Genomic DNA, 26,516 nt, shown 5'->3' with positions numbered 1-26,516 from the left:
TCCCTCCCAGGTGTTAACGTTCAGGCCAGGCACAGGCAAGAAACCTGCCTTGGCCAAGGCTGCATTTTGCCCAAGCAAAGAAAATATTCGGTGCCACAACACTGATTAATACACACTGCCTAGCTGGGCTTTGGGATGTGATATGACATCACCAGTAGCCTCTCTCCACTCTGTAAAGTCTTTAAATCCCCAGTAAACACCAACTGCTTGTCCAGAGCCAGGTTCTGCCTTTTCTCCAAACTAAGTCTTGTTGAAGTATCTGGGCCTCAAAATTCAGGGGTGAAAATACAAAGGGAAACCAGAGCTTGGCCAAAGAAATGACCCTTCCCTCTCATTAAACCCCAAGGAGACTGGATGCTGGACTTGTTTTAGAAATTCAAACTTTAAAAATTTATTATAAAATACAGGAATATTCCAGTTGCCACACCTGGTGGGAAAGCAGTTCAGACTCTCCCCTCCAGAAGGAGCAACTGGTGGGAGGAGGGTCACAAAGTCACATCTTCCTGCTGGGACACATCAGCCAGCCTCATGTTTTGCCACATGAAATCAATGAACATGGAGGCCTGTAGCAATCGGCTCAGTCTCTGAAAATGGCGCTCTGCAAAGAGAGAAATGCAATGATGAGCATCACAGGAGAGAAAGCTCACCAGAACAGGGTGCAAAAGTCTCTCTTCTCTTCAGACCAAGGCAAAGAGGGAATATTGACAAGACAGGAGGAGACCTGAGGCTCAGCCCATCCCTGCAGCGTGACTCACCAGTGTAAGGCAGCAGGGACTCCACAGCAGATTTAATGCCCGAGTACTGCAGCAGGCTATCCGGTGCTTCATGCTTCAGGAGGGTTTCCATGACAGCTTGGGCCTCGTGGCAGTTTCGCGAGTTTGTATTCCACGTCACCAAAAATGTTAACACCGCCTCTAAGGAGGAAGGAAATTTGTACACAGGTGCTGGCACGCAGGAGACACCAAGTTAGAAAGCATCTCTTCTCTCTTACAGAGCGGTTCAGCTCCCACACACCGTGACTGACAAGCCCAGAGAGACAGAACAACTACAGACAGAACCATTTCCTGAGCTGCCACAGGGACGTCCTAAACAAGGGGGTGGTAAGGCCAGGCAAAGCCACTTGCACAGCTCAGAGCAGTTGCTGGTGTGCACCACAAGTAGCACCGTAACAAAGCAGCTGCCGTGGGCAGTAGTCCTGCTCAAGGGTGGCAAGAGCTTAGTGCTAAACGCTGAGTCTAGGGAGATTCTTCTCCTTTTAATTTCAGTTGAGAAAACAAGCCCCTAACCTGAAAGGTTATTTAGCACTTAAACCATGTTGCAACAAACCTTTCTGATCCTTCCGGAGCCGAACAATGTTCTCTTCCAAGTGCTTTCTCCCGTCAGTTTCCTTGAGGATGGCTGCAGAGAAAAGAAATGAATAGTCCATAAAAGAGTCCAGTCCACACACCCATGAGCTGAGAAGCAGGGAGACCATTGCTTCTCTGGGGTGATTTCACTTAAGAAAAGGGGAGTCATAAGAGAAAGGGAAAACTGAGGCTTTCAGACAATTAGACTTTGTAGTTGTCATCTACCTGGCAGAGACATTCTGGAAAGCAGAGAGGGCAGAAAAACGCCTTCAGAGCACAGTGTGGACTCACCTTTGACCACCATCAACACTGTGTGCGGACGATCCAGAGAGATTGCCAACCCTAAAGCTTTGAGATATTTTTTCTCATGAAGCAGGTTAGAAAGCTCTTGCTCTCTGGAAGACAAATCAGGGTCAAGAGAGCAAGACAAATATTTGGTTGGTCGAAAAAAACGCTATACAGAAAGTAGCAGATTTAGCAATAATAGTGTGCAGAGGTTTAACGCCAAAAAGTCAATACTGCTTGCCAATGAATGCCTCAGTGCCCTCATGCAGATAATTACCCTGGCACATTCAAGGGCTCCCTGAACTATTCAGTGCTGGCTGAAGCAGGAGAAAGTGAAAGTAGGTTTCAGCAGTTTGACTTTGCTTCTCTTAGCAGTGCATAAACATAAAACTAATCAATTATCAAGCTGACAGTATCAGGAACTAAAGATAAACTACAAAGTACAGGAGACAATTGTGCCTTGACAGCCTCTAAATAGCTAAATGATGTAATATTCGGATTAGATAGAGCTGGATGGCTCTAGGTGTGGACAGTATCACTGGACAGTTTGCCTTTCACAGCTCATTATTGCACAAGATCAACTTACTTCATAATCTGCTCCTCCTGTTTAGCTTGCGCTTCTTTCTCTTCAATTTCAGTGACATCCTATAAAAAAAACCAGGATACAACTTTGTCAGATCTTGCTTTAATACAGATGAATTTTTATTTAGCCATCAAGCGATTAGGAGACCAGTTTCTGCAGCAAGATCTCTAGGTCAAGTAATTTAAGTGTTAAATCCAGCAACTTGCAGCATCCCTCCAAACCACCTTTAGAACACCAGCAGGGCAGGCTGCTGAGGCCCATCTGCTGTTCCTTTTACAACATCAAGTGGGGAGATACAGTATGGCCACCCTCCCCCCCAAACCCCAAGATATGCCTTACTGACCCAATTTCAAAGTGCAGAAAATGATGAGAGCACGTGTCATGTTGGAACAGTGAGGAACAAGCCACTGGGATCCTGAGCTCTCCAACTGCATTCTGATTACCAACCCACAGAGGAAACACAGAAAGACCCCGTACTGCACCTTCCACAGCATGACGCAGGAGTCACTGGATGCTGTCACAACCATATCATCTTGCTTGTTGGAGTGAAGACCCCAGATTTTATCTTCATGACCATCTAACGTTTTCACGCACTCATTTGTTTTAATTGTCCAGAGCTTTAAGAGACCATCGGAACCACTTTTGGAAGAGAAACACAACACAAAGAATCACTGGATAGATCCATTCTCACCCTGCCCCACCTCAAATATCAGAGAAACTTGTCCCATTTCAATGCCTTTCACACAGGAGCAGAACTAACCAAACATGTCCAGGATGAGAGGCACCCTTAGCTCTGCCTAACTATAGTGTGTGTCACCAACCCAGCAATGTCACAGCAGCTAACTAGAATCCCCAGCGTAACTGGAGAAGAGGAAGATAAGTCAGCCCCTGCAGAAAGCTTGGCATTAACATGGCATCTTCTTATCAGTCTTTCCAAACCTAAATCCTTTACACAAGACTCTTCCCTCTTGCTGCTCATACCAGCTAAGAGATTTCTCTTCTGATTAGTTTTGGCATCTTCCTCTAGACTCCTGGTGCAGGCACTTACCTACTGAGCAGTTGTGTTCCTCGGCTTACAAAAATGATCTTCAGTACAGAGGCATCATGACCTTCAAAGGTCTGGAAAACAGAAAGGAAGCTCAAAAGTGTTAAGAGTTGTTGCCAGGCCTTTTGAGAGAGTCCTCTTTCAATAGGATAATAGTTACTCCTAAAGCCCAAATAGGTAAATTCCAAAAAGCAGCCTCTATCCTTGGGACTTTTACTGTAGGTTCAAAGGGCAGTAGGAAATGACTGGTCCCCAATACCCTTTCTTCAGACAACCTGCTTGCTTAATCTTGTTGCCCGGGGTCATATTGCAAATGGTCTGAATGGTGACGCCAGCTGCATAGGCTATCTCCCCAAAAGGTCGATTCCCCTGCCACTGCATGAAGCACCCATTCAGTGAGGTAACACTGCTGGGCAGAACATGGCACAGTTCACAACTGCCTTCTCATGGTCTTAGTGAGACACTACTGGGCCGGAAAGATAGCTCTGCTACGAAGAGCGAGTCTGAAATTTAAATGTGCATGCTTTAATGGCCTCAGCTGTGTCAGGCAAAGCCACCTTTCTTTCAATAGTGTGAATGTGCTTTTCCCCTGTGATCAACCACGTTGCTCATTGGTTAGCTAGAAGAGAAAGATCACTTGAGCACTGTGCGAATGCTTTTGTCCTGGAGCTTTGCATGCGGCTCACAGATCCAAGATCCTGGAGAACAAGGCTAGACCTGGATAGCTCTTCCTTCAGCATGGCCATGTTGCTACATTTCAGCTGCATTAACTAGCACGTTCTTTTTTGAAGCAGCCTTAATTAATCCCTGTAGCATGCACAGGTTGCCTAGAGCAAGGGGCAGTCTGAGTTCTCATTACCTTCAGACAGCTGAAGTCCCGAAGACCCCAGAGCTTCAGCGTCCCATCTGCTGAAGAGGTGGCCAAGACCTGATCCACTGGGGAGAACTGCACGCACCAGATTCCACGCTTATGTCCAGTGAAGACACCCAGCAAAGAGCAATCAGAACAGGACCACAGCTTGGCCAGCCGATCCTGCGAGCCTGTGGCAATCAGCTTGTCATTTGGAGAAACTGCCACGCTGTTTATGTCCTAGAGAAGTCACAGAAGTACAGAGAGCGCAAAGCAGTTCAAGTCTTCGCTCTAACTGTTGGACAGGTAATAAATGTAGGGTGCAACACAGGAGAGAAAGATTTAAGTACTAAAAGCATGTTCTAATGTCAGGCAGAGCTTTACCTTGTCATGACCCCTCTCAGTCACTTTTGCATGAAGGGTTTCTGGACTGGAGATCAAGGCTGCTTTTGCTTTGGAAGTGAGGGATTCTGGGATATTCCAGATCTTGATTGTGCAGTCCTGGCTGCTGGTTACTATGAAGCTTTCTTTCAGTCTGAAAGGAATAAAAATGTCAAGTGTAAGGAAGCAAAACAGTGGCTTCCCCTGCACAGAAAAAAAGGCCTTCTCCTCCCCTACTGGGATCTACACACATTCAGTCACTCTGCTGGGATGTGAAACAGAGTGCCTTAATGTTTTTTCAAGCTGTCGTTCATTTTACTTAGGTCCCTGGCACAGCCTCCAGTAATTCAGACATTAGCCAAGAACACTGCTACCTCTCTTCATTTACAGACAAAGGTATACTGCAGCTCTTGAACAGGCAAGCTGGACTTCCAGACTGTTAGGCAGCACAAAGAAAGGAGAAAAGCTGATAAACAGACATGCTATTCAAACAAGCACCTTTACAGACACTTTCCCTTCACTCCCCAACCCTCCTCTCCAGATCACTCAAGCTTTATCTGGCAACTTATCCAGCTGCTGCTCTTTCAGGCAACCAGGAGTTAGACTGACAAAGAAATGCAAACCTATGGATAGACAGATGTGCATCCAAGAAAAAAAAAAATCATTCTTCCTTCAAACTTGGAGCACCATGGCAAGCTGGGACCAAGAATGAGAAACAGCAGGGCTCAGAGGCAGGCATCCACCAAAACATTCACTGTGAGGATCAGCAAAGCAGCCATGACTCAACATTTGCAAAGGGAAACCCTTGTCTGATTTTTTTTTTTTACCTTGAGCAAGAGACAGCGCCTACCCCATGCGCATGACCCAATCCTTGGGCAACACAGATCACCCTTCCATCTTTGTTCATCCGCCAGACTCGAAGGCTTTTGTCCTGTAATGGGAAAGGACAGAAACTGCTGTGCTTTTTGACAAGTGATCAGTTCCCCATGCATTCACCACATCTGTGAGCATGACTATTCACTTATTTTCAAGATTGAACCTTTGCCTGCATTTATCAGAGCAGGGAAGGGCAGACACAGCCAAGCAGGGTGCACTGCAGGCTGGGATTCCAGCATGGAGGTTTATTTCTGGGTATATCAGGGCAGTTGGCACCTTTTCTTCCAACACAGTTTTTACGCACAGCTCCCCATCAGTCTCACACTAATGACATGTCTGAACTCTAATGCAAGAGCAAGATGCTTGGAGAATGAGACATCTCCTTTTGGGCTAATACAATACAATCAATCGCATTTCCCCAGGGACAATTAAAAAGGGATAGTGGAAGAACCTTGTATTTGGGGTATGTAGCAGACAGGAATTCCATCTGAATAAAAGCCCTTTCTGGATCACCAAAAAGGAATACAACTCTGCCCATAAAGATCACTAGAAATGAAGAGTTTCATTAAATGAGGAAAACTAACACACCTTAGCACAGCTGACGAACATCAGGCCTTTCCTGAAGACATCCAAAGCAAGAATTGTTTCTAGACAGATAAGCAAAAAACAGCTGGATGCAAAGTAATACTGAAATAGGACAACAGAAATGTGTGAATTAATGAGTCCACTGCTTACTGACTGGGGGAAGGTTTGGGACACTTGGAACACAATATATCCACACTCACTACGGAGTGACTGGCTGCTTATGGCATTGGTGCAAGTCTGTCACTTGCAGCCACAAAACTGCATTCAGAGCTCACACTCACGAACCTACATCTTTAGCTCCAATTTAAATTGATCTCACTGTTACTGAGAGGGACTGAACTGACAGACCTGGAAAAAGAAAATTAGTGTCTGCAAAACCAAGACAGCATAATATATCCTTTCTCCACACAACTCCAAAACCTGTTGTGATGCCGTTCCAGAGAGAACTCAAGGACTCCAGCCTCCACGTAAGAGTTGTGAAAGAAGCTGGATAAAGAAATACTTGCACACCTCCCACCCACCCACATCCAAGCTGAGCACACACACCTGTGTGGCCATAGAGGATCTGGCAGTGTGATGTTGCCAGTTCAAACACTTTCAGCTGAGGACTGTTGGTAGCCACAACAATGTGAGAATCACCAGGCCCAAGGAACTTCACATCCAGAACCTCATCATTGTAACCTGCAAGCTGAGGATGGCAGAATAGAAACAGTTTAACAGGGAGAAGTCAGATGGTTAGAGAAGTGCCAAATGGCACCACACTCAGTGAGGCTGCATTACTGCTACCTTTCATTTAATACTGCATGTAAAAATCTTATTAGACATAAGCCAGAGCACAGGAGGGATTTCTGGCTAGGCCTGTTCTGCTTTCTTTTTCCTATGTTTGTCTCTGTGCAATATTCCTCCAAAAAACCCCACCAGTGAAATTGGCTTTCTGGCTTGTAACCAAGGAACAATTCAAGAACAGGCAGGACACAAGAGCACCGCTAGACAAAGCTTTCACCCAAAGCAGAGCTGATCCTCAAAAGTACGGACAAAGGAACAGGAAAAGGGAGGCTGAGGGTTGTTACCTGCTTCCTGAGCTGAAGAGTTTGAGCGTCATAGAAAACAATGTTGTGTTCCACAGACACTGTGACAATCTCATTTCTCTCAGGCACAAGCATGCACTGGGTGAGACTGCGCTCGCTGGCCTCCTCCTTCAACTCAAAGGGCACAGGCTGGGTGTATACACAAGCAGCTGTGGCAACTTCCCAAACTTTCAGGATGCCTAACAAAAATGATGATACAAATTATCTGTCAAAGCCACCATTTTACACAGCAATTCTCCAAAGAATATAAAACAAACCCTGGCCTTGCCTACTGGAAAAAGGTACATAGCTTTAAAGCAGGACTGTGAAGAGATCCAATCACAGGAGCACGAAGGCCACAAGGTTTTTCTCCAAATCAAACTTTTTTGCAGTTTGAAAACATACCTAGTTAAAGCTCCCAGCATGCCTGATCAATCCTGCTCATACACTACTGTCAGAGGGAGCCAGAAGGCTGTGCTCTCCAGCCCTCAGGAGTTCAGCCCAAGGCTTCGGCCACACAAAGAACGTACATCCCAGGAATAATGGCAATGCAGTGTCTTAAGTACCATCTTTCCTCAGCCTACAAATGTGGCAGCAACATGCCAGGACACTCACCTTTGCTGCCAGCTGTGATAAAGTGCAACCCCTGCTTCTTCACACCCAGTTGAGAGAAATCTCCCTTTCCAGGTAACAAGATGGCAGCTTCCACGCTCTGCAAGAGAGTTGGCAAAATACAAAGCTGAGTGCAAGGGACCAGAGTCCCATTTCAGCAGCCAGAGCTGTGCAATAGCCTGCTAGTGCCGATAGACGCACACACACCACACTCCACTGCCCCAGACTGCATGGTTACTGAGAACAGGCAAGCAGATACAATGACAGAAAAAAGTTTCGATGTGACTGTCCTTCCTTCCTCCTCCAGCACTGAGGCACTGGTGGAATGTATTTCCTCAAACTGCCCAGGCATGAGCACACCAAACAAGGAGAGAAAGAAAATAAACAGCTTTACACAGAGTTTTAAGCTCTCGGGAAAGTACAAGGGAGAGAAACCTGATTTCACAATATATAGGAACCTGAAGAGGTAGAGGTACTGTAGGACCGTGACCTAGACAAAGGATCTCACAGGAATAAATGAAATGCAATTTCACCTCATAGACAGGGACGGTTCGTTTACTTTCTCTGGTTTTCAGGTCCCACACCATACAGATTTTATCACGGCCAGAACTGCAAGTTAAAAGAGCAGTTTCAGTGCTAAATCCATTCAACTTAGGTTCTCAGAACTCAAGCTCTGAATGCAAATTCGGAATTGTGGGAGTTCAACACCTCTCTGAAAAGGCCCAGGTGAAAGAAAGCACCAGCCTTCCATGTGGCAACACAGTATACTGCCAGAAACACAGGTGCTGAAACCCTCAGTTACTCACTTGTATGGTCAAGCAAAGACTGAACACTTGTAGCAGTCCTTCTCCTCACAGGAGAACCTTCCCAGACCCTACAGAAACACCCAGTCTCTGGCAAGAGGCAGGGTGAATGGGAGAAAGGCTAAGCCTCTACAAGGTTTTACCTAACGAGCGTATTTCCATCTGCAAACACCAGCGAGGTGACAGCACTGAAGTGGCCGTCCAGCATAGCAACACACTTGCTGGAATTCAGGTCCCAGATACGGATTTTGTAGTCAATTGAGGAGGAGAAGAGTTGCAGACGGGAGATATCCGGGTGGAACTCAACAAGGCTAGACAGAAGGAGATGCACTTGAGCAGGACAGGAATAAACTATCTGGCATGCTGGCATTAGCCCAACTTTTAAATAAATATACATTCTACACAAAGAGTTTGTCAGATCAATTGACATGAATTTGTAAGAGAACTTTCTTTGTAGGATTTCATTCCTCTGCTGCCCACCAGGAAAATCTACAACTGATCTTTGCCAGTCTTTCCACATTGTTGAAGTACATCAGCTAGCAAGCACAGATACTCCATTTAGATCCCAACAAATTTCTTGACCAAACTGTTTCCTCTCTGAACTAAAGTCAGTCATAGCCCTGCTCCTTCACTAGACATCTCAAAAATTAGGAAGCAGAAGAGCCCAGAACCTGCTCAGAATGGGCCTTTATACTCCGTTAACTAAAGACATTTCACATCAATCCCAGCGTCCAAGCACCACACTAACGCCAGCGACTGACAAGTATGACTCGTCCTTACTGTACAACTCCCGAAGATCCTTTTAGGTTGTGTGTGCAGTACTGTTTGATCATATCCCAGATCTTAATGGTGCTGTCACAACCACCTGACAAAAGAAGGGCATATACGAATGAACTATGGAGGAGAGAGACACACGAGGTCCAACATATCAGCAACTATAAAATTTCATGGGTTGTAAAGGGAGCAGAAAGAAAAACGAATCCAATAACAACAACCCACACCAGGAGAAGTCCATGGAGCACCTTACGCTTTCAGAGAGCTGGGCAAAACCTGACTGCTCAGAGTTAAACCTGAAGTACAATTACGTTATAGGTCATGCCTGACCTCCTCCATCTCCAAGAGTCCCCGTTCTACACCAGAATAGCAATGCCGCATCGTTTCATAGATGCCTGATACTTATCAGAGTTTTACTACACCTATTTTAGACAGAACATTGAAAGTATCTTGTTGTCTGTCAAGATGTCACTTCTAAGTAAAAGCTCTTTTGATTATATCTGAATTCAGATTACTACCTCAGGCTGTGCCCAGCTGAGCTATATTATCCAAAAGCAGAAGGGCCACTCAGTATCATTCCCATCATGTGACAGTGAAATAGGACCGTACCTGTGGCTAACAAAGTTGAAGTAGAGTCAAAGGCCATGCTAGCAACGGGCGCGATGTGCACAGCTTTCCATGTGCGAACACACTTGTTCTCTTGCCAGTTCCACTGCTTCAGCAACAGGGCTCGGCTCCCTGTCACAAGGATCTAGGCAAACGCAAGGCGAAGGAAAGCATGATTAACTACCAATTAGGTTTCAGTTTCTTTCAGTGCCTACGCACAAAGCACAGGAATGCCAGCTGCTGTGACACCCTCAAAGCTCAGTCTCTCAGCATTCCTCTGTCTGACTTAAGCCCAGAAGGGGAGACAGACGAAGCGCCTGAGAAGACACCACAGAGATCTCTGGAAACTGAGGGCACTTCCAGGTGGAATAGCCTACAGCATTCACTGGCTTTACCAGGAGGCCTGACAGAGTGGCACAGAAAACCACAAAGCAAACACATACCTCATCATCAGGGCTAAGAGCAAATGAACTGATATCCTCTTCGTCATCCTATAAAAACAAAAGGTAAAAAAACCCCATGGTTAAACCACCCATGGAGAGCTCTCAGAGCTCCCTTCTCTACATGCTTGTGCTGAGCACAGCCAGACAGACAACACAAACAGCATCTGCCCGCGTTCAGCACCATTCTCCTCCTCCCCTCCACTTCTCGGTCCTGGGAGCTTTAGATCAACAGCTGGCGATAGCGGTAAAGCCCCCCAGGAGCCTTGGAAAACCTTCAGCAGTCTCACCGCCCATCAGCAGCGGCTGGATCTCCTCACCTGCTGGAGGCTGTGGAGAGCTCCTGTTTCCACATCGATGACATTCAGCTTGGTCCCACAGGGGCAAAACATGAACTTTCCATCTCGGTTTAGCTGGAAAAAAGGGAATGGAAACCTGGAACGTTACAGAACCGGGAGATGAGATATTCCCAAACCTGCCCCTCGCTGCCTCAGTACCTGGACTCGCCCTCCTTTGTAGAAAGGCTCGATTTTCCTCGACACAGCGTAGCTGGAAGGAACAAGAGAAAGAGAATCGCAGAGCGACCGTTAAATCAAAACTGCGGCGGCCTGTTCACTCCCGACCGCGAAGCCCCAGGGCAAGCACCGCCACAGCCGCCCAGCCCCGGCGATCCCATCGCGTCCCGGCCGCTCCTCACTTGCTCTTGAAGCGCACAGGGCTGACAGCGGCCTCCGCCGCCGCCGCCATGTCCGACCCCGCCGCGCTCCGCGTGCCGGCTGCTTCCGGCGCTCCCGGTTGCTACGGGAGGCCACCACTTCCGGCGCATGCGAGTAACGCACAACCGGGAAGACATCGGCCCCATCTTTGGTGCGGGCAGGAGGCGGCGCCCGTGATGGAGGCAAAACTACTTCCGGTACTCCTCCCCGCCCCCCCCGGCTTCCCAACTAAGCATTCCCTCCCCGCCCCAACCACAAGGAAAAGTGGGATTTTTAGACAACGGGAACGACAAATAAAGAGACTCGACGAACAAGCTTTCAAGTAATTCATTTTTTATTGCGCATAAAAACAAGTAACGGAATCCTCTCACAGCCCTCCGGCTACGAGTACTCTGTCATCGTCCGCTACAGCATCCCCTTTGCCTTACCAGGCTCACCTTCATCAGCGGCCAAGAGTAATGAACGAGGCCGAAGGAGAAGCAGCAGCCCACCGTACCGCACGCCCCGGGGCTGGCAACTCGCAGCCGGGAAGGTAGAGCCGAGCTCTGCCACCTCCAGCAGCACCGGCAGGTCCGCTCCTCTCTATCAGCCGTCCATCCGGGAAGGCCGAGCACTCCCGGGCCCCGCTCAGCACCTGCCGGCGGAGAAGGTCGCTCTGAGAAACAGCCGTGACCTCAGCACGTGTTATTTCCCCACACATCCACAATACAGGGGTTATGGGAACATGGGTTTCACTCCCCACACACGTTACCGTGGGCAATAAGCTTAATGTTCCCTATGCTATCGGCACAGTTATCTCACCGGGGGCCACAGGAGACCCCAAGTGATTTTCAGACCGCGCCTGGCACCCACAGCTAACACGAACCCCAAAGAACCTTCCCAGGCCGTTCACCGAGGTCATCCCCGCCCTACACCGGCTCAGACAACACCAGAAACACACCCTAAGAGTGTTTTTAAAAGCTTAAAGAGCGCACCAGGCAGCATACATGGCTCCGCAGCTCACCTCCGCTCGGCTCGCCTTAGAATGACCCCTATGCGCGTGCGCACCCTCTTATATAGGGGGCGAACGCGCATGCGCACGGCTGCCAGGGCGTCTGCCCGCCCCGCACCCTGTATAAATGAGCGGGAGGCGCCGCTCTGCACCGTAATGTATTCCTCATTCATCGCGCAGGGCCCGCACGGCGGGCAGTGCTCTCGCGAGATCTCCGCGCAGTATAAATAGCGAGCGGTGGGGTGGCAAGGCCTTCTACTGTGAGAGCTCACGTAAGCGGGGCCTGGTGGGCAGTATGGCGCCGGGGGAGCGGCGCGGCCTGCGCTCTATCCGCCCCCATCGGGGCCGCGTAGCCGGTTCCCGCCGGGGTGGCGGCGGTATCCCGGCTAACGTCCCTTTCTCTCTGCTCTAGCAAATGGCGGACGACGCCGGTGCTGCGGGAGGTGCGGGAGCGGCCCGAGGGGGTTTCCGCGGCGGCTTCGGGACCGGGCTGCGGGGCCGCGGGCGCGGCCGCGGTAGGGGCCGAGGAAGAGGCCGCGGGGCTCGCGGAGGCAAGGCCGAAGATAAGGAAGTAAGTGGTTGCCGGGGCCGGAGGGGGCTGCGCGGGGCCGTCCCGGGTGGCGAGGGGCTGCAGGTGACCCTTTTCCACGGATTTCTTTGCTAGTGGATTCCTGTCACCAAGCTTGGTCGCCTGGTCAAGGATATGAAGATCAAGTCTCTTGAGGAGATCTATCTTTTCTCGCTTCCCATCAAGGTAAGCTGTTGTGAAGGCTGAAGTAACGTGTAGCAGAATCTTAATCTGAATGGCAGAGCTCGCAGTAGTTGCTATGTTTGCTGTTCGGGATGCTCAGGTTAAGAGTGGTCCTGTTAATGACGATGGGAGCTGAGGACCGATGCAGTCGCTTGTAGTGAAGCGTGGTGGGTTTTGTGTGTTACCTTCTGCCTTGTGTGGAGAGGGCAGCATGCTGCTCGAGTGTTTCACTGTCATAGTTCTGCTCGGTGATGGAAAAAATGAAATTTTAACTTGCTGTGTTGGACTGCTTAGCATGCTAGAATAAGTTTATGCCTGCAAAATTTAACACAGTTAAATATCTATCACTTAAAATATATGTCTGTAGGATTGTTGAACTTAAACTGTAGGAACTTTACTAGCTGTGTTGTGTTTGTTTAAGAAGTGTGGCCTTGTGTGACTGATGAAATGACTGACTCTTGCAGGAGTCAGAGATCATCGATTTCTTCCTGGGGTCTTCTCTGAAAGATGAGGTTTTGAAGATCATGCCTGTCCAGAAACAGACTCGTGCTGGTCAGCGTACCAGGTTTAAGGTAGCCTGTTTCTTCTGTTTTGTCATGTTGAAAACTTGGAGTGTGTTGTCTGCTGCTTTTTTGGTATTGTATTAATGAATTAGTTTACCTTTATTTCTTTTAGCATCTAGTAAATATTTTGGTATGGGGAACAGCTCGTGTAGCTTATGAAGTTACTGTATTAACTTTATTTAAACCCCTAGTAATATGTTCAAGTGTTACTGAAACAGCCCTAGCGTGTTGCGCTTGTGCAGCAATGTTGGCTTTGCAGGGCCTGTGGCGGAGAGAGAAGTCTCAGGTATAAAGAGGAAATGCTGTTTGGAAATTATTGGGACTTTTGACCAGTATGAGGCTGTAGCAGGGAATCGAATCCTAATTCAGCTGGTTTTGACTGAAGGACAAGCTCTAAGGGGAAAAATGGGCTTCTTGAACTGTGACCTCTGCTGTGCAAGTTTTAGCAGGTGCTGATTTGTACTTGGAGTGAGCTGTGGGTGTTCACTGCTGAGCACACACCTTGGGTTGTCCTTGGTGAGAGACCCTGATGGACTGTGTTCTGAGAGAGTGTTCCTGTGCAGTGCTGCTGCCACTAAGAGCTTTGTTTTTTTTGACCCTAGGCATTTGTCGCTATTGGGGACTACAATGGCCACGTTGGTCTTGGTGTTAAATGCTCTAAAGAAGTTGCCACTGCTATTCGTGGGGCAATTATTTTAGCCAAATTATCCATTGTACCTGTACGACGAGGCTATTGGGGGAACAAGATCGGCAAGCCGCACACCGTGCCTTGCAAGGTGAGAATGACTTGCTGGGCCCAGTCGCGGTGATCGTGCTGTAGCCTGTGTTTTGGGAGCTCTAACCCATTGTGCTTGCCTAGGTCACTGGCCGGTGTGGATCTGTCCTGGTGCGTCTGATCCCGGCCCCCCGTGGTACAGGGATTGTGTCAGCCCCTGTCCCTAAGAAGCTGCTGATGATGGCTGGTATCGATGACTGTTACACCTCGGCCAGGGGCTGCACTGCCACCCTTGGCAACTTTGGTAAGCTTTAGGCTTTCGTGTTGTAGCTTAGCTGTATGCGCTGCTGTTTTTGTCATTGATGGGGATGCAATGTACCCTTTATGTTTGTGGAATCAAAAGCTTCTTGCAGTCAAGTAGAAGCCAAGACTTCCGCTGATACCTTTTACAATGCAGGCTAGTTCTGCTGTAGATGATCCTGAAGTTCCGTAATAGTTAATTAAAAGAAACTGTGTTTTTATATATGCATTGATGGTAAAAAAGAAATCTCCCAATCTGCGCGATTGCACTTGTTTGAAGTAGTGTAATTGTCGTAAATGGAGAGAGAAAGAAACTTGAGTTTTGTGTGCATTATCAGAGAGACTCTCCTGTGGTCTCCCTGTTCCTTCCTAAATTCTACATTTTTGGAGCTGCGTGGGCAGGGACTAGTGAGGGGGTTTCTGTAGCTGTGACAAGCAATCTTTGACTTTTGTCTGTAGCTAAAGCCACCTTCGATGCCATCTCCAAGACCTACAGTTATCTGACGCCTGACCTCTGGAAAGAGACTGTGTTCACCAAGTCTCCTTACCAGGTAAGAGTATTTCTGTGATTTGCAGAAACAAAGGAAATAAGAAGAGTAAAGCTCTGAAATATGAAGTAAAAATGTTGGATCTGAACTACCCCAGTTGTCCCCCCACACACACCTTGTTGGAAAGGGGTGCTGTGCTGAGAAACCCATGATAGTGGCTTAAGAAAATAAAGCACTGGGGTTTTTTTGTTTGTTTTGCAGGAGTTCACTGATCATCTGGCAAAGACCCACACCAGAGTCTCGGTGCAGAGAACCCAGGCAGCTGCTGTGGCAACGACTTAAGTGGTTTTTGTACCAGACAATAAAGTCATCAGTGAACAAGAAACTGTGATTGGTTTGACGGGATGGTTAATTCCTTGGGCAGATGGGTGAAATCTCTGCTGGGGATTTGAGTAGGTTCAGGTCTGTGGGCCAGAGCCTGAACATCTGTTGAATGAAATAGTATGTTACATTATCCTGATCCTTGTTAATCATGTATTAATCCTAAATGGGGTCTAGAACCAGCTCTGAAGATTAATGTGCTGTCCTATAGCATGTAATCTTTACCCTGAGGGAATTCTCTGCCAGGGCTGGGCAGAGCAGCACAGTGTTTCTGTTGGTTCATGGAGGTGGGGGAGAGCTCCAGAGGGGAAATCCCAGTGAGGGCAGCCAGAGTGCCTGGAGGTGGGGGCTGACTGTGGTTCAGAGGATGGTAACAACCAACTGGAATGCAGAGCTGAAAAAGGAAGAATTCTCTTACATGTTAGCAGATCTTTTCAAAGAATGAGTCCAGATTCTGGTTGTATGGCAGATGTCTGGGTTGCACATTTATTATAGAGGTCAACAGCGTCAAAGATGTGACACGCAGTATTTGATACATGCACTACCATGGGAGGTGCTAACCATTTAGATCTACTGAGATGCCTTTGCTTGTGCCTTCCTCTCCTCCATCATCCTGTGCTTCTGCTTCATCAGGCACGTCCTTGCATTTCCATGGACACCAAGATCACCATCTAAAAAGAAAGTCAAAGTCTAAAAAGTCTTCTAAAAAGAAACAAGCCTCTGTTCCACGGGAAGTCTGGGAGGTGGCTTAAAGACCCCCTTTTCCTGCATGCTGTCACAGCTGTACTCACATCTGTCCTGGTATGCCTTGGTGACCTGTGCCAGCTGCTCTGCCTCCTTGGCGCAGTTCTGGAACTGGTTGGGTCCTTCCCTCTGCTTGCAGGCGCCTAGCCTTTCCCGGACTATTTCCACGATTTCCTGATCAACCATCCTGCGGGAAAGATGATGACAAATGCAACCACAGCCAAGAGATGATAGAAAAGCTGAACAAAGGGGCGATGATACCCTCTGGAAGGTCAGCTCTGGGTTTTTACAGGATTCTGCCCTGTCCTGCAGCAGTGCTGTAGGAACCAGGCTGTGCAGGAGGATGTGTCCTAATGCCACCCTGCTCAGCTCAGGTGTGCTGCAGGGGACAGTAGGCATACAAAAAGGGGTGTTCTGTAATGGGGTGGGCAGGAAGTGCTGCCTCAACACCCCAAACTCCACCAAAATGCTGTGAGCTCAAGACAACCGCTGCAGTTCCCAGGGCTGACTAACCAGAGCAGCACGCTCTGCTGTGGCCTCGCCTGGTGTCAGCCCAGTGACAGCCATACCTGTCCCTCCTCCACTGTGCTTCGGCCTCGTAGAAGCAGAGGTAGTCGCCCTCCAGACACTCACTCAGGTCGGGCACGCGGCGAAACTTCTGGTGGTAGTAGTAGAACTTGTTCTTGGCTTGCTGGCGCTCGATCCACTCTGCAGCAACAGCCCCGTGGTCAAATGCCCTTGGCCCACAACTAGCGAGTGGACGCCATCCACTCGAGTGTCTGCATCCAGCTTGGAGCTCCCAGCCCCTGTGTGCCCATCTGCCTGTCAGTCCTCCTCTCTATGCTGTGTCCTTGTCTGTGCCCCACGTCCCTGTGTCTGTCCCTCTGTCTGTGCTGTCCCATGTCCCAGTGTCCATCCTGTGTTCTTGTCTGTGCCCTATGTCCTTGTCTGTCCCACATCCGTGTGTCTGTCCCTGCTGTATCCTTGTCTGCACCCCACGTCCCTGTGCCTGTCCCTCTGTCTGTGCCCCAATGTCCCTGTCTGTCCTTCTGACCCTGCTATGTCCTTGTCTGTGGGTTTGTCTGTCCCTGATGTATCCTTGTCTGTGCCTGTCCGTCTGTCTGTCCCAGTGCCCACGCTGTGTCTGTGTACCGTGTCCTCGCGTCTTTGCCCCCGTGCCCGTCTCGCTGCCCGAGTTCCCCCTGCCCCCCCGCCGTGCCGCGGCCTGGCTCCCGCAGCCGTCGCCCACCGCGCTAGTGAGGGGGCCCGGCCGCCCCGGGAGGGCGGCGGGAGCGGGGAGGGTCTCAGCCCGCCGGTACCTCGGACGAAGGTGACGGGCGCGTCGATGACATAGTTGAAGACGGTCTGGATGAAGTTGATCGGGTTGGGCACCGACGTGATCCTCTCGGACTCGGGGGTGCGGGTCGGAGGCACCTTGTACGCCTCCCAGTCCCTGTCCTCCGGCATGGCGGCGGCGGCGGGACCGGCGGGAGGCGCGGAGAAGATGGCGGCGCCCCACAGAGCCCCGGCGGCGGGGTCAGAGGGCGCCTCTCTGCGCATGCGCCGCTGGGCCTGGTGCATGCTGGGAGATGTAGTCCGCGCCCGCCCCCTCAGGCCTCAGACTCCGGCCTGGAGGCGCAGCAGAGCCCGCCCGCACAACCGGGTCTATTGCCTCGATCTTTTTTCCAGTCAGAATTACAAAGTCTTTCTTGCCTGGGCTGATGGAGGGATTTGTAGTCTGTCTCTACCCAGAGCTGCTGGCTGCACCGAGCTCGGGCTGCCCGGTGCGGACCTTCACGGCTCTGGGTGTGTGGTGCCCCATTAGGACCTGTCCGAAGGGCTGCCATTCGAGTTCAAGTTGTTTAGGAGGGAGAAATGTAAACCGAGACACGGGCAATTGACCTTTATCACACCGCAACTGTTACGTCCAACCTGCCAGCTTGGCCAAGTACGAAATGAACATAGCAGCGGGTGAAGCTAGGAGCTAAATTTGTGTCTTCAGACTGATAACCATCTTAAGTATTAGACAGGAGAGGCACTTACTGATAGCCTCTTTCCGCGGCTGACCTGGGCTGAAGACGTCCCATGGTTTGTAAAGCTCGGCACTGCTACCTTTCGATTGTGTAGAGAGGGACAGTGAGCAGGGCTGGGTTACCGGTGGTGTTAGTGCAGCTGAAATGGGGTCGAACTCGACATGTCTCCACTTGGGCTGGAAAATAAGCTTGGTGGAAAGTGCAACCAGGTGCTGGGACCAATCTTAGCAAGGAGGGAGTTGCAGTGGAGGTAGATCTAACCCTTCGCTGCTTGGGCTGACCCCCACTTCCCCTGCCTCGAAGCCAATTGTGTGCGAACTTGTCCATGTCTCTAAAGCGCTGTTGCTTTTCTCTGCCTGGCTCAGCATGACCTTGCGATTGGGGTTTATATATTTAGCTCTTCTAATTTGGTTTTCAAGGTGCATATTTAACCTGCGCATGTTCTTATTACTGATTCCTTTGGGTATCCTTTCCCATTTCTTCTGATCTTTAGCTGTGCTTGCTTGGTGCCATTTGCCTTGACGACATGAAGCCCATGAATTCTTAGCAGGCCCTTTTGGTGTTGCAGACTACAAAATAACTCATTATAATTAACATCACAGAAGGGCAGACCTATTATTTCTCCTTCAAAGTCCTCAAGCAGAAGGAGGGAGATTATGTTCAAATTTTTCTATTTCATTGGCACCGTTTGTCCAGAAACTTGTTAAATTCTTCCATGCACATGACGGAAGCTTGAACAAAATCCCGTCCTGTTATGAGTTCTTTTTGTCATGTTGGAACCGAGGAAAAGCCCAGAATCCCTCCAGCATTCACTGATGTTAAAGGGGAGATTTCCTGTTGTGCTTTGGTTTCCCAGTGTCTTCTGGGACCTGAAAGTGAAGCTGACCTTTTTTGTTCTTCCTCTCCGCAGTCCCACCGCAAGTTCTCTGCTCCCAGGCATGGCCACCTGGGCTTCCTCCCCAACAAGAGAAGCCGTCGCCACCGAGGGAAGGTGAAGACATGGCCTAAGGATGATCCCAGCAAACCAGTCCACCTGACAGCTTTCCTGGGCTACAAAGCTGGCATGACACACACTGTGCGGGAGGTGCACAGACCTGGGCTCAGTAAGGCTTGGCTGATGGAAGCAGGGAGCCACATCCAGGAGGGAAACAAGGGAACAGACTTGCTGGCGGGAAAGGCTGCTCCTGGGAATGGATGGTGGAGCACTTAGCTTCCAGGCTATCTGCCGTAATGCTGTCCAGATCTTGGATGGCCAAAGGCCACTTCATGGCCAGTGTGCGCTGAGTCTGGGGGTTCCTGGGAAGTTCCCACACTGGTATGGTGACTAGTGGTTTGTTGGATCCTGCTGGCAGAAGGACCCTCCAGGGTAACTACCTGACAAATCCTGGGCTTGGAGCATCTTGCTGGGCAAGTTTGTGTTACCCTCCAGGATGCCCACAGGATTGGAGCCAAACTTCAGGGCAAGAACCATCCAATGTACTGCTTCCCACAACTTGGGGAAGATGGGTTAAAGTGTGCTGGGCCACAGGGTCTAACCTGTTCAGTGTCTGGGGATCAAACCCTGTGTGGCCCTCCAGCAGGTGGGAGATGGAAGGGCTGAGGCTGGCTGTGAGAGCAGAGTGTGACCTTGCCCCCAGCACGTTGCTGCCTCGCTGTAACGACATGGGCCATGAATGCCTTCAGGGAATGATCTGATCTTAGATGATGCTGAGCACCATTTCCCTTTGCTATCTTGCAGAGACCTCCAAAAGGGAGGAGGTGGAGGCCGTGACCATCATTGAGACCCCCCCGATGGTGGTGGTGGGCGTCGTGGGATACATAGAAACACCGAAGGGCTTGAGGAATTTCAAGACTGTTTTTGCTGAGCACATCAGCGACGAGTGCCGACGGCGCTTCTACAAGAACTGGTACGTGGCTGGGGAGGGTCCTTGGGGCACTGCATGTGGGGAGTTCCTTGCAGGTCTTCTCCACAGGCTGTCCATGATGCCCAGCCATTGCAAACAGCTCAGCTACTGGCAGCTGGCTCTGAGGTGGAGTGAAACTGCTATTTGTTTAGTCATGCACAGAGACACTGGAAACAGCTTGATCCTGGGAATCAGCATATACATATGTAAATTTATTCTAATAGTTGAACTAAGTTAGCTTTCTCCACGATATCATATGGCAGTGCGTGCTGCAGGTTTGCTTTCCTTTGTGTAGGTCGGGCCCATCTACTCTCCATTAAATTGGGATACTTGAACTGAGACACCAATTGAAGGGAGTAAAACCAGATTTGTCAGGGGAAAAATTGATGCAGAATGTCACCTCTGGCCCTTGTAAACATCAACGCCCCAAATCCCACACCAGCAGAGAAGAAAATGGAAACATGAATTTCATAACTGTAGGAATCGTGTCTCCTGCGAAAGTGCCATTGAGATCCACCCACCACATGCCTCTGATCCCTGTCAGAGCCTGTTTTCTCCTTTTTCCACTTAGCTCTGATTTTGCGCTTGTATTTTGATGGCACTGAGCCAGTCAGTGGGAGACAACTGGATTCCTCATGCAAAAAGGTTTGAATTACCAGCCCTTTTCACAGCTCATTATTCACTTTCCTCTTCCCACCTCAAAGCCCTGTGTCGTGGCCCCGACAGTCAGGCGAGGTTCAGGTATCCACAGGTACCTTGTGCCTTCGGGGAAATGTCTGGCAAGGTGATCTGTCCCCCCACGCTGCGCTGTCTCAGGGCACAGGAAGTGCAGAAGCACTTCACCATTCAGCTCTGCTGGATGTTAAAACACTTTTGTCATAGGCACAAGAGCAAGAAGAAGGCATTCACCAAGTACTGCAAAAAATGGCAGGATGAGGATGGCAAAAGGCAGCTGGAGAAGGATTTTGCGGCTATGAAAAAGTACTGCAAGGTCATTCGTGTCATTGTACACACGCAGGTCAGAGCCTCACCCTGGAGGGGTGGGCAAGGGGGGCTCAGGGTCTTCCTCAGCTTGGGAGCGTGGTGAGGGCCTGGAAGCTGGGATCGTGGGGGTGTCTTGGTGGGGTCACAGCAGGCTGAGCAGGCAGATGCCGGTCAGAGGGTGTGGGACAGGGCGTGCAGGCGATGGGAGGTGCTGGCCGACCTTTCCAGCTACCTCCTGACACCAACCTTGTCCCTTTGAGCCAGGCTCAGCAGAGTTCCCTACTGGGGGATTGCCACAGGGGGCTGTGGCTCAGGCACGCTGAGGAGCCCACACTCCCCATGGAGAAGGGAAGACTGCACAGAGCCTCAGCAGGTGGTGAGCCCTGTGTCAGCAACGGACCTTAGGCCCCATGATCACCTCAAATTAGCAACGGGTGTCAAATGTTTGGGCAAAAATAACCCACGGGCAGGCACAGTTTTTCCAGATGCTGAATGCTGGATACACAGGGCCCATTTTCATGCTGATCCCTGGAGTTAATGGCTGCTTTGGAGTCTGGGACAGAGCTAAGCTGGCTCAAGGCTTTACTTGTGGTTGGCACAGACCCTCAAAGTCCCACTGCGGTGATTTGGCAGGGGCTTTGCACAGGGAGCTGGAACTGGAAGAGAGCGGAGGCATCTCTTGGTGGGAACTAGAAATAACTGCTCAGTCTGGAAGCAGAGGTGGAGCACAACCAAAGGACAGGTGCTGACTCTGGCTCGGAGCACAGAGCTGCATCCTGGCTGGGCACAGCATTCAGCCTCAGACAGTGCTCTGGTGATGGGCTTCTCTGGGGCATTTACCATGGCTATTACTACTGCGCTTAACTCTTGGGGTAGGATGAGGCTGGCCTGTTCCTGTGCTCCCTGGAGAGAGGGTGTGCATCAGCTCCTGCCTGGAATGGGAGCACTGGGAGTGGGGTGGTTGGACTCAAGGACAAGGAGTTGGGTCCAAGAGATATGTAGGCATGCTGACCCAGGTCGCTGGCTGTTATGGAAGGCGTTGACAGTGTGGTAGGGAAGGGTGGTGAAGAGGGCTGGCCCTGTTCACCCTGTGTGTCCCTCACAAGTGGTGGGTGATGCGGCCCTGGCCTCATGTTCGTGCCTGGGAGGTAAGGGGCAACGTTTTTCCCTAATGCATTGTCTAATGCAGATGAAGCTGCTCCCACTGCGGCAGAAGAAGGCGCATGTGATGGAGATCCAGCTGAATGGCGGGACAGTTGCTGACAAGGTTGACTGGGTTCGTGAGAGGCTGGAGAAGCAGGTTTCTGTGCACAGTGTCTTCAGCCAGAACGAGATGATTGATGTCATTGGTGTGACCAAGGGGCATGGGATGAAAGGTACAGAGCAATGAGAGAGACCCTTGCGAGGGGCTTGGTTCTATCCTCATATGGCGCTGCCCATAAGGTAGTGTTGGGGGAGGGGAGTGTTAGCCATGCTGAGAACCCACCAACTTGTTGCACAGGGAGTAGCAAAGAGCCTCTGGACCTCAACCACGACATGCAGTTCCATTGTAGCAGAGCTTGGTTTCCTTAATTTCAGGAAAGGCCATGTTGTCTGCCGTGCCCAGAGTCCTACCAGGAGACTCAGAGGCACTCTGAGTATGTAAAGCCATTGCACTTCTCACAAATGCCACGTGTGTGGAGGTGTGGGTGTTTCTGTGCATGTGCGTGGATGTGCTCAGCAGGAACATATCACAGTCTGATCAGATCCATGGGAAGTGAGAACAGTTCTGTGCTCTGGCCTCTCATGGTGGTGACAGCTCTTGGTCTCCTTCCAACATGGTGTCTTCTGAGAACTGCAGAAGAATGATGAGACTCTCCCCTCCCCAGCGCTCAGACACCAGCCCTGAATTTCCCCGGTGTTCTCACCGCCCTGTCCGGTCACACTTTCAGGGGTGACAAGCCGTTGGCACACCAAGAAGCTCCCCAGGAAGACACACAAGGGCTTGCGCAAAGTTGCCTGCATTGGAGCCTGGCACCCGGCCCGGGTTGGCTACTCCATTGCTCGGGCTGGCCAGAAGGGCTACCACCACCGCACGGAGCTCAACAAGAAGGTATGGCCCAGATGGGCTCCCTCAGAGCACCACCGTGCCTTCCTGCCTTCCCTCCTCCCGTGCTGTCACCGTCCTTCTTTGCATGGTGGCCTCTGTCCCCCCCAGCTTCTCAGATGTTTCCCTAGAGATCTGCAGTGCTGTTGCTCTCCTTGTCTTTTCCGGTGCTTTTTCCCCGCTCAAGGGACGCATCACAGGGGGCACATCTTGGTGAAAACCGCATTATCCCTGTGGCATCTCTCAGTGAGGAGGCAGGATAGTTGCCGTCTGCATTTCCTTTCTCTTCCTAGATTTACCGCATTGGCCATGGGATCCACTTGGAGGACGGCAAGGTGGTGAAGAACAACGCCTCGACGCACTACGATGTTACGGAAAAGACCATTACGCCTCTGGTAAGGGCTGAGGGGGTAACAGGGCTGTGACTGGCCCTGGGCCCTGGCTGCAGGAATCCGAGCCAGGGAAGTAGTTCCTTGGCTGGGGACAGCTGCATAGGAAATGATTTGAAGGAAATTCACTGAAAGAAATGCAGTGATTCCTTTCCTCAAGGAAAACCATCTCTGTGAGGTGTTTTTTCAGGTCTATTGGTAGACCCAAACATTTAACTTTCAGCTGATAACTTGGGCAGGAAATGAGAACTTTGTTTAAAAAGAAAAAGTATAAATTACGTTAGAAATTTGATACTTAACAGATAAATGTTTGTTGCTTGGCTTAAAAATTCACTTTTGCATATTAAATAACCATTGTCTCGGGAGTCTAGCCAGCTCTGCTCTCTGTTTACCCACATCCCCCAGGGAAGGAAGCAGCGTTACTGGTTCCCCAGCTCTTATGGGTTGCTCCTTAGCTGGGGTCATGCAGTCAGTGTGGCTGACATGCTCTGGTGGTCCCAAGCAGGCAACCTCAAGGGTGCAGAGGGTTGTTAGCTGGAAGGACAGTCAGTCACTACCTTCTTCTTCCCTAGAAAATGCCACCTGTGGACACGGCTGCTCCCATCCAGCTTTCCTGCCTGCCAACTGTCTCTCTGCCTCTCTCCACAGGGTGGCTTTCCTCACTATGGGGAAGTCAACAACGACTTCCTCATGCTGAAGGGCTGTGTCGTGGGCACAAAGAAGCGTGTGCTCACCCTCCGTAAGGTGAGACTGCAGCCGGCGCTGGGAAGGGACAGTCAGTAGCTCTCTGTGAACAGATTCACCACGTGGAGAATGCCGCTGCCTCCAAGCGCTGGGCAGGGAGACTGGTCGGGTCCTTGACACTGCGTTGCAGTGGGGATGTGGCACATGAGTGTGGTGCTCAGTGAGACCATTCGCAGCTGGATGGTTTGTGGCAGCGTGCAGTCAGATTTACTGTCTCTGGAGACAGAAGCTGCAAGCCTTTGAGGGCTGTGATGCAGGGCCCAGAAATTGAAACCTTGGCCATAAGCAGATTGTGAGGAAACGAAATGTTAAGTGAAGAGCAGGCTCATTTCAGAGCTGCTCTGCAATCCAAGGCATCACCTGCCACCTAAGCACCAGGGTGTTTCTCTGAGAAGGCAGATTTTTGTGGAGATATTTGGCTAATGGATGCACCTAGGATATTTCAACCCTGCTTCCATCAGGGCAGACGTCCAGATCTTCTGTAATGATAAGCCTGATGCATTGTGACTCTTCTTTTTCAGTCCCTTCTGGTGCATACAAGCCGCCGGGGTCTGGAAGCCATTGAACTCAAATTCATTGATACTACTTCCAAGTTTGGCCATGGCTGCTTCCAGACAGCTCAGGAGAAGCGGGCTTTCATGGTGAGTTATGCTCTGCACTGGCTCCAGCTCCCATGCCATGTTTGCATCTGGGGCTAAAGCAACTGATTGACTCCAACCAAGCATCTGCTTCTCAATATAACAACAGCCAAATGAGTGATCAGGACTGTCTTGCATAAAAGACAGGCATGAATTCAATTCACACAGCAGATATTATGCTAAGGAAGAACATGATGGTTGTGTGAGTGATCCAAGACAACCCAACTAGCAAATAATATACCATATGGCCAACCAGTTTCCATTCACCACAGGATGTTTTAAACAAGCAGTTAACTTGGCAGGCACTGCATTGGACATATGGTCCCTTTCACCCATAATTGTGCACTTCTTTGATTTGTTTGGAATGATTTATAACTTTAATGATCTTAAGAGGAAAAGGTTGGGTCAAATTCAGACACAAATTTGCGATTCTTTTGTCAGGAAGCTTTCAAAAAGGCCAAGGAGTGTATTTTTCTTAAATCCAGAGGAAAAAAAAAAAAAAAAAATCCAAAACAAGCAGAGATTCTTGAATAGTTTTGCAACCTATACCAGGCTGGTGCATAAGTCTGAATGTGAAATTGAGGAAGCATTAAGTAAGCCAGGCCTTCAGCTAGCAGAAATGAAAGAAACAACTGCTTGGATACCACGCAGACGTAAACCATGTCTGGATCTGGCCTGTCAGCTAGAAGTTCCATGTGAAACAGGCTAAGCCTCCTTAGCCCTGGGAAGGGGGATTGGCTATGCAGTGCCTTTGCAGAGCTCTTTAGAGGTTAAGCTGATTTCCTTTATCTCAGTGTTAGGAGCTTGTTCTGTGTTCTGCTCTTGCTGTCACTGCAAGTCCTGAGTAGCTGTGATGTGGATCTTAGTGACAGGAGGTGGTTTTACCTGGTTGCAGCTGTTTTCTTTGCCATTTTCTACTGCTGGGTGAGAGTTTCCCCCATGTATACTGTGGCAAAACTTTACATTTGGCTGGAAGTAGAGGCACATAAGTAATTCTTGCCGTCTGCTCCCATAGGACTTATTTGGTCTGGGACAACCTCATTTCTTAGCTGGTGGAAATCCCTCAGGCTCTGTTGAGTTGGCTGATGAGAATCTGTGCCTTTGGCTGTGGGAGGCCTTGCCTCCTCCAGGGCTCATACAGCAGCAGCTCAGCAGCTGCTCCACCACCGTGGGCTCCTGGTAGCATTCATCAGCACAATTACTGTTCCTCTCCACGTCCCCTGACTGCAGGACAGCCCGCCTGGCTCGGAGCAGGTCACTCACTGCCGCTTTCTGGCTGCTTTTGTGCTGTCCAGAGAAACAAACCCTTTGTGTGAGGGCAACTACGTTCCGCTTGTGATTCCTGCAGGGCTAGGGAGGCCCCGGGGGTGGTTTGTGAATGGCAGCACAGAGCTTCCAGCTGGGGAGCAGAGACCAGGAGCAGCCTTGCACAGCAGAAAGGGGCCAGAGCTGCATTTCTGCTCCCCGCAGCTCAGATGCAGCCTTGTAGGCCAGGTTTGTCTGCCACTAACACAGAGCTCTCCTCTCTGCTCTCTTCCAGGGCCCTCAGAAGAAACACTTGGTGAAAGGGAAGCCAGGAGTGCAGGAAGAGCTGTAAGGACTGAGATATGCAAGGCTGCCTAACTGGGCACCTTCAATAAAAAGGCTTCAAGTCATGCCTGCTGCCTGTCTTCCTTCTGGAGGGGTGTCCTGCCTGTATTCAGTGCTGCCTGTAGGCAGCAGTGTGTCGTTGAGGCTCCTCAGCTGATGAGGATGGGACAAGTAGCACTTGGGACAGGGACTAACTGGGACAGCTGAATGTCTGCTCTGTCCTCTGGATCCTCCCTTTCCTTTGCC

General features: G+C 50.1%; 4 protein-coding genes, 1 long non-coding RNA gene and 1 other non-coding gene across 6 annotated transcripts; 2 read left to right on the top strand and 4 right to left on the bottom strand.

Moving 5' to 3' along the window:
* Positions 1 to 363: 363 nt before the first annotated feature.
* Positions 364 to 11,042, bottom strand: TBL3 (transducin beta like 3). Its single transcript, XM_069810499.1, has 22 exons — positions 10,951 to 11,042; positions 10,751 to 10,802; positions 10,574 to 10,666; positions 10,257 to 10,304; positions 9,817 to 9,958; positions 9,214 to 9,298; positions 8,577 to 8,744; positions 8,164 to 8,239; positions 7,634 to 7,730; positions 7,022 to 7,218; positions 6,498 to 6,639; positions 5,955 to 6,013; positions 5,318 to 5,421; positions 4,494 to 4,644; positions 4,119 to 4,349; positions 3,263 to 3,333; positions 2,697 to 2,853; positions 2,218 to 2,276; positions 1,638 to 1,741; positions 1,327 to 1,398; positions 756 to 914; positions 364 to 598 (listed from the first exon to the last, which is right to left on the bottom strand). Exons 1-22 carry the CDS (start codon positions 10,998 to 11,000, stop codon positions 486 to 488), a joined length of 2,430 nt encoding a protein of 809 aa, XP_069666600.1. The 5' UTR covers positions 11,001 to 11,042; the 3' UTR covers positions 364 to 485.
* A 485-nt stretch (positions 11,043 to 11,527) lies between these two features.
* Positions 11,528 to 11,995, bottom strand: LOC138690577 (uncharacterized). The gene is made up of 2 exons (XR_011329370.1): positions 11,910 to 11,995; positions 11,528 to 11,603 (listed from the first exon to the last, which is right to left on the bottom strand). It is a non-coding gene; the product is annotated as an uncharacterized lncRNA (long non-coding RNA).
* Positions 11,682 to 11,808, bottom strand: LOC138690629 (small nucleolar RNA ACA64). The gene has a single exon (XR_011329395.1). It is a non-coding gene; the product is annotated as a small nucleolar RNA ACA64 (small nucleolar RNA).
* A 344-nt stretch (positions 11,996 to 12,339) lies between the features above and the next one.
* RPS2 (ribosomal protein S2) lies at positions 12,340 to 15,162 on the top strand. The gene is made up of 7 exons (XM_069810496.1): positions 12,340 to 12,531; positions 12,625 to 12,714; positions 13,176 to 13,283; positions 13,877 to 14,050; positions 14,134 to 14,293; positions 14,749 to 14,840; positions 15,039 to 15,162. Exons 1-7 carry the CDS (start codon positions 12,376 to 12,378, stop codon positions 15,117 to 15,119), a joined length of 861 nt encoding a protein of 286 aa, XP_069666597.1. The 5' UTR covers positions 12,340 to 12,375; the 3' UTR covers positions 15,120 to 15,162.
* A 454-nt stretch (positions 15,163 to 15,616) lies between these two features.
* Positions 15,617 to 17,498, bottom strand: NDUFB10 (NADH:ubiquinone oxidoreductase subunit B10). Its single transcript, XM_069810497.1, has 4 exons — positions 17,222 to 17,498; positions 16,472 to 16,610; positions 15,950 to 16,089; positions 15,617 to 15,829 (listed from the first exon to the last, which is right to left on the bottom strand). Exons 1-4 carry the CDS (start codon positions 17,481 to 17,483, stop codon positions 15,729 to 15,731), a joined length of 642 nt encoding a protein of 213 aa, XP_069666598.1. The 5' UTR covers positions 17,484 to 17,498; the 3' UTR covers positions 15,617 to 15,728.
* Positions 17,499 to 17,834: 336 nt separating this feature from the next.
* RPL3L (ribosomal protein L3 like) lies at positions 17,835 to 26,335 on the top strand. Its single transcript, XM_009915524.2, has 10 exons — positions 17,835 to 17,990; positions 18,846 to 19,038; positions 19,674 to 19,842; positions 20,722 to 20,857; positions 22,013 to 22,199; positions 22,755 to 22,915; positions 23,203 to 23,304; positions 23,947 to 24,042; positions 24,564 to 24,683; positions 26,221 to 26,335. Exons 1-10 carry the CDS (start codon positions 17,988 to 17,990, stop codon positions 26,275 to 26,277), a joined length of 1,224 nt encoding a protein of 407 aa, XP_009913826.1. The 5' UTR covers positions 17,835 to 17,987; the 3' UTR covers positions 26,278 to 26,335.
* The last annotated feature ends 181 nt before the right edge of the window (positions 26,336 to 26,516 follow it).

The sequence above is a fragment of the Haliaeetus albicilla genome, chromosome 22 (genome assembly GCF_947461875.1).
Source record: "Haliaeetus albicilla chromosome 22, bHalAlb1.1, whole genome shotgun sequence".
Classification (NCBI taxonomy): Eukaryota; Metazoa; Chordata; class Aves; order Accipitriformes; family Accipitridae; genus Haliaeetus; species Haliaeetus albicilla.
The sequence above is the reverse complement of the archived record's forward strand: the minus strand, read 5'-3'. Positions and strand labels throughout refer to the sequence as shown.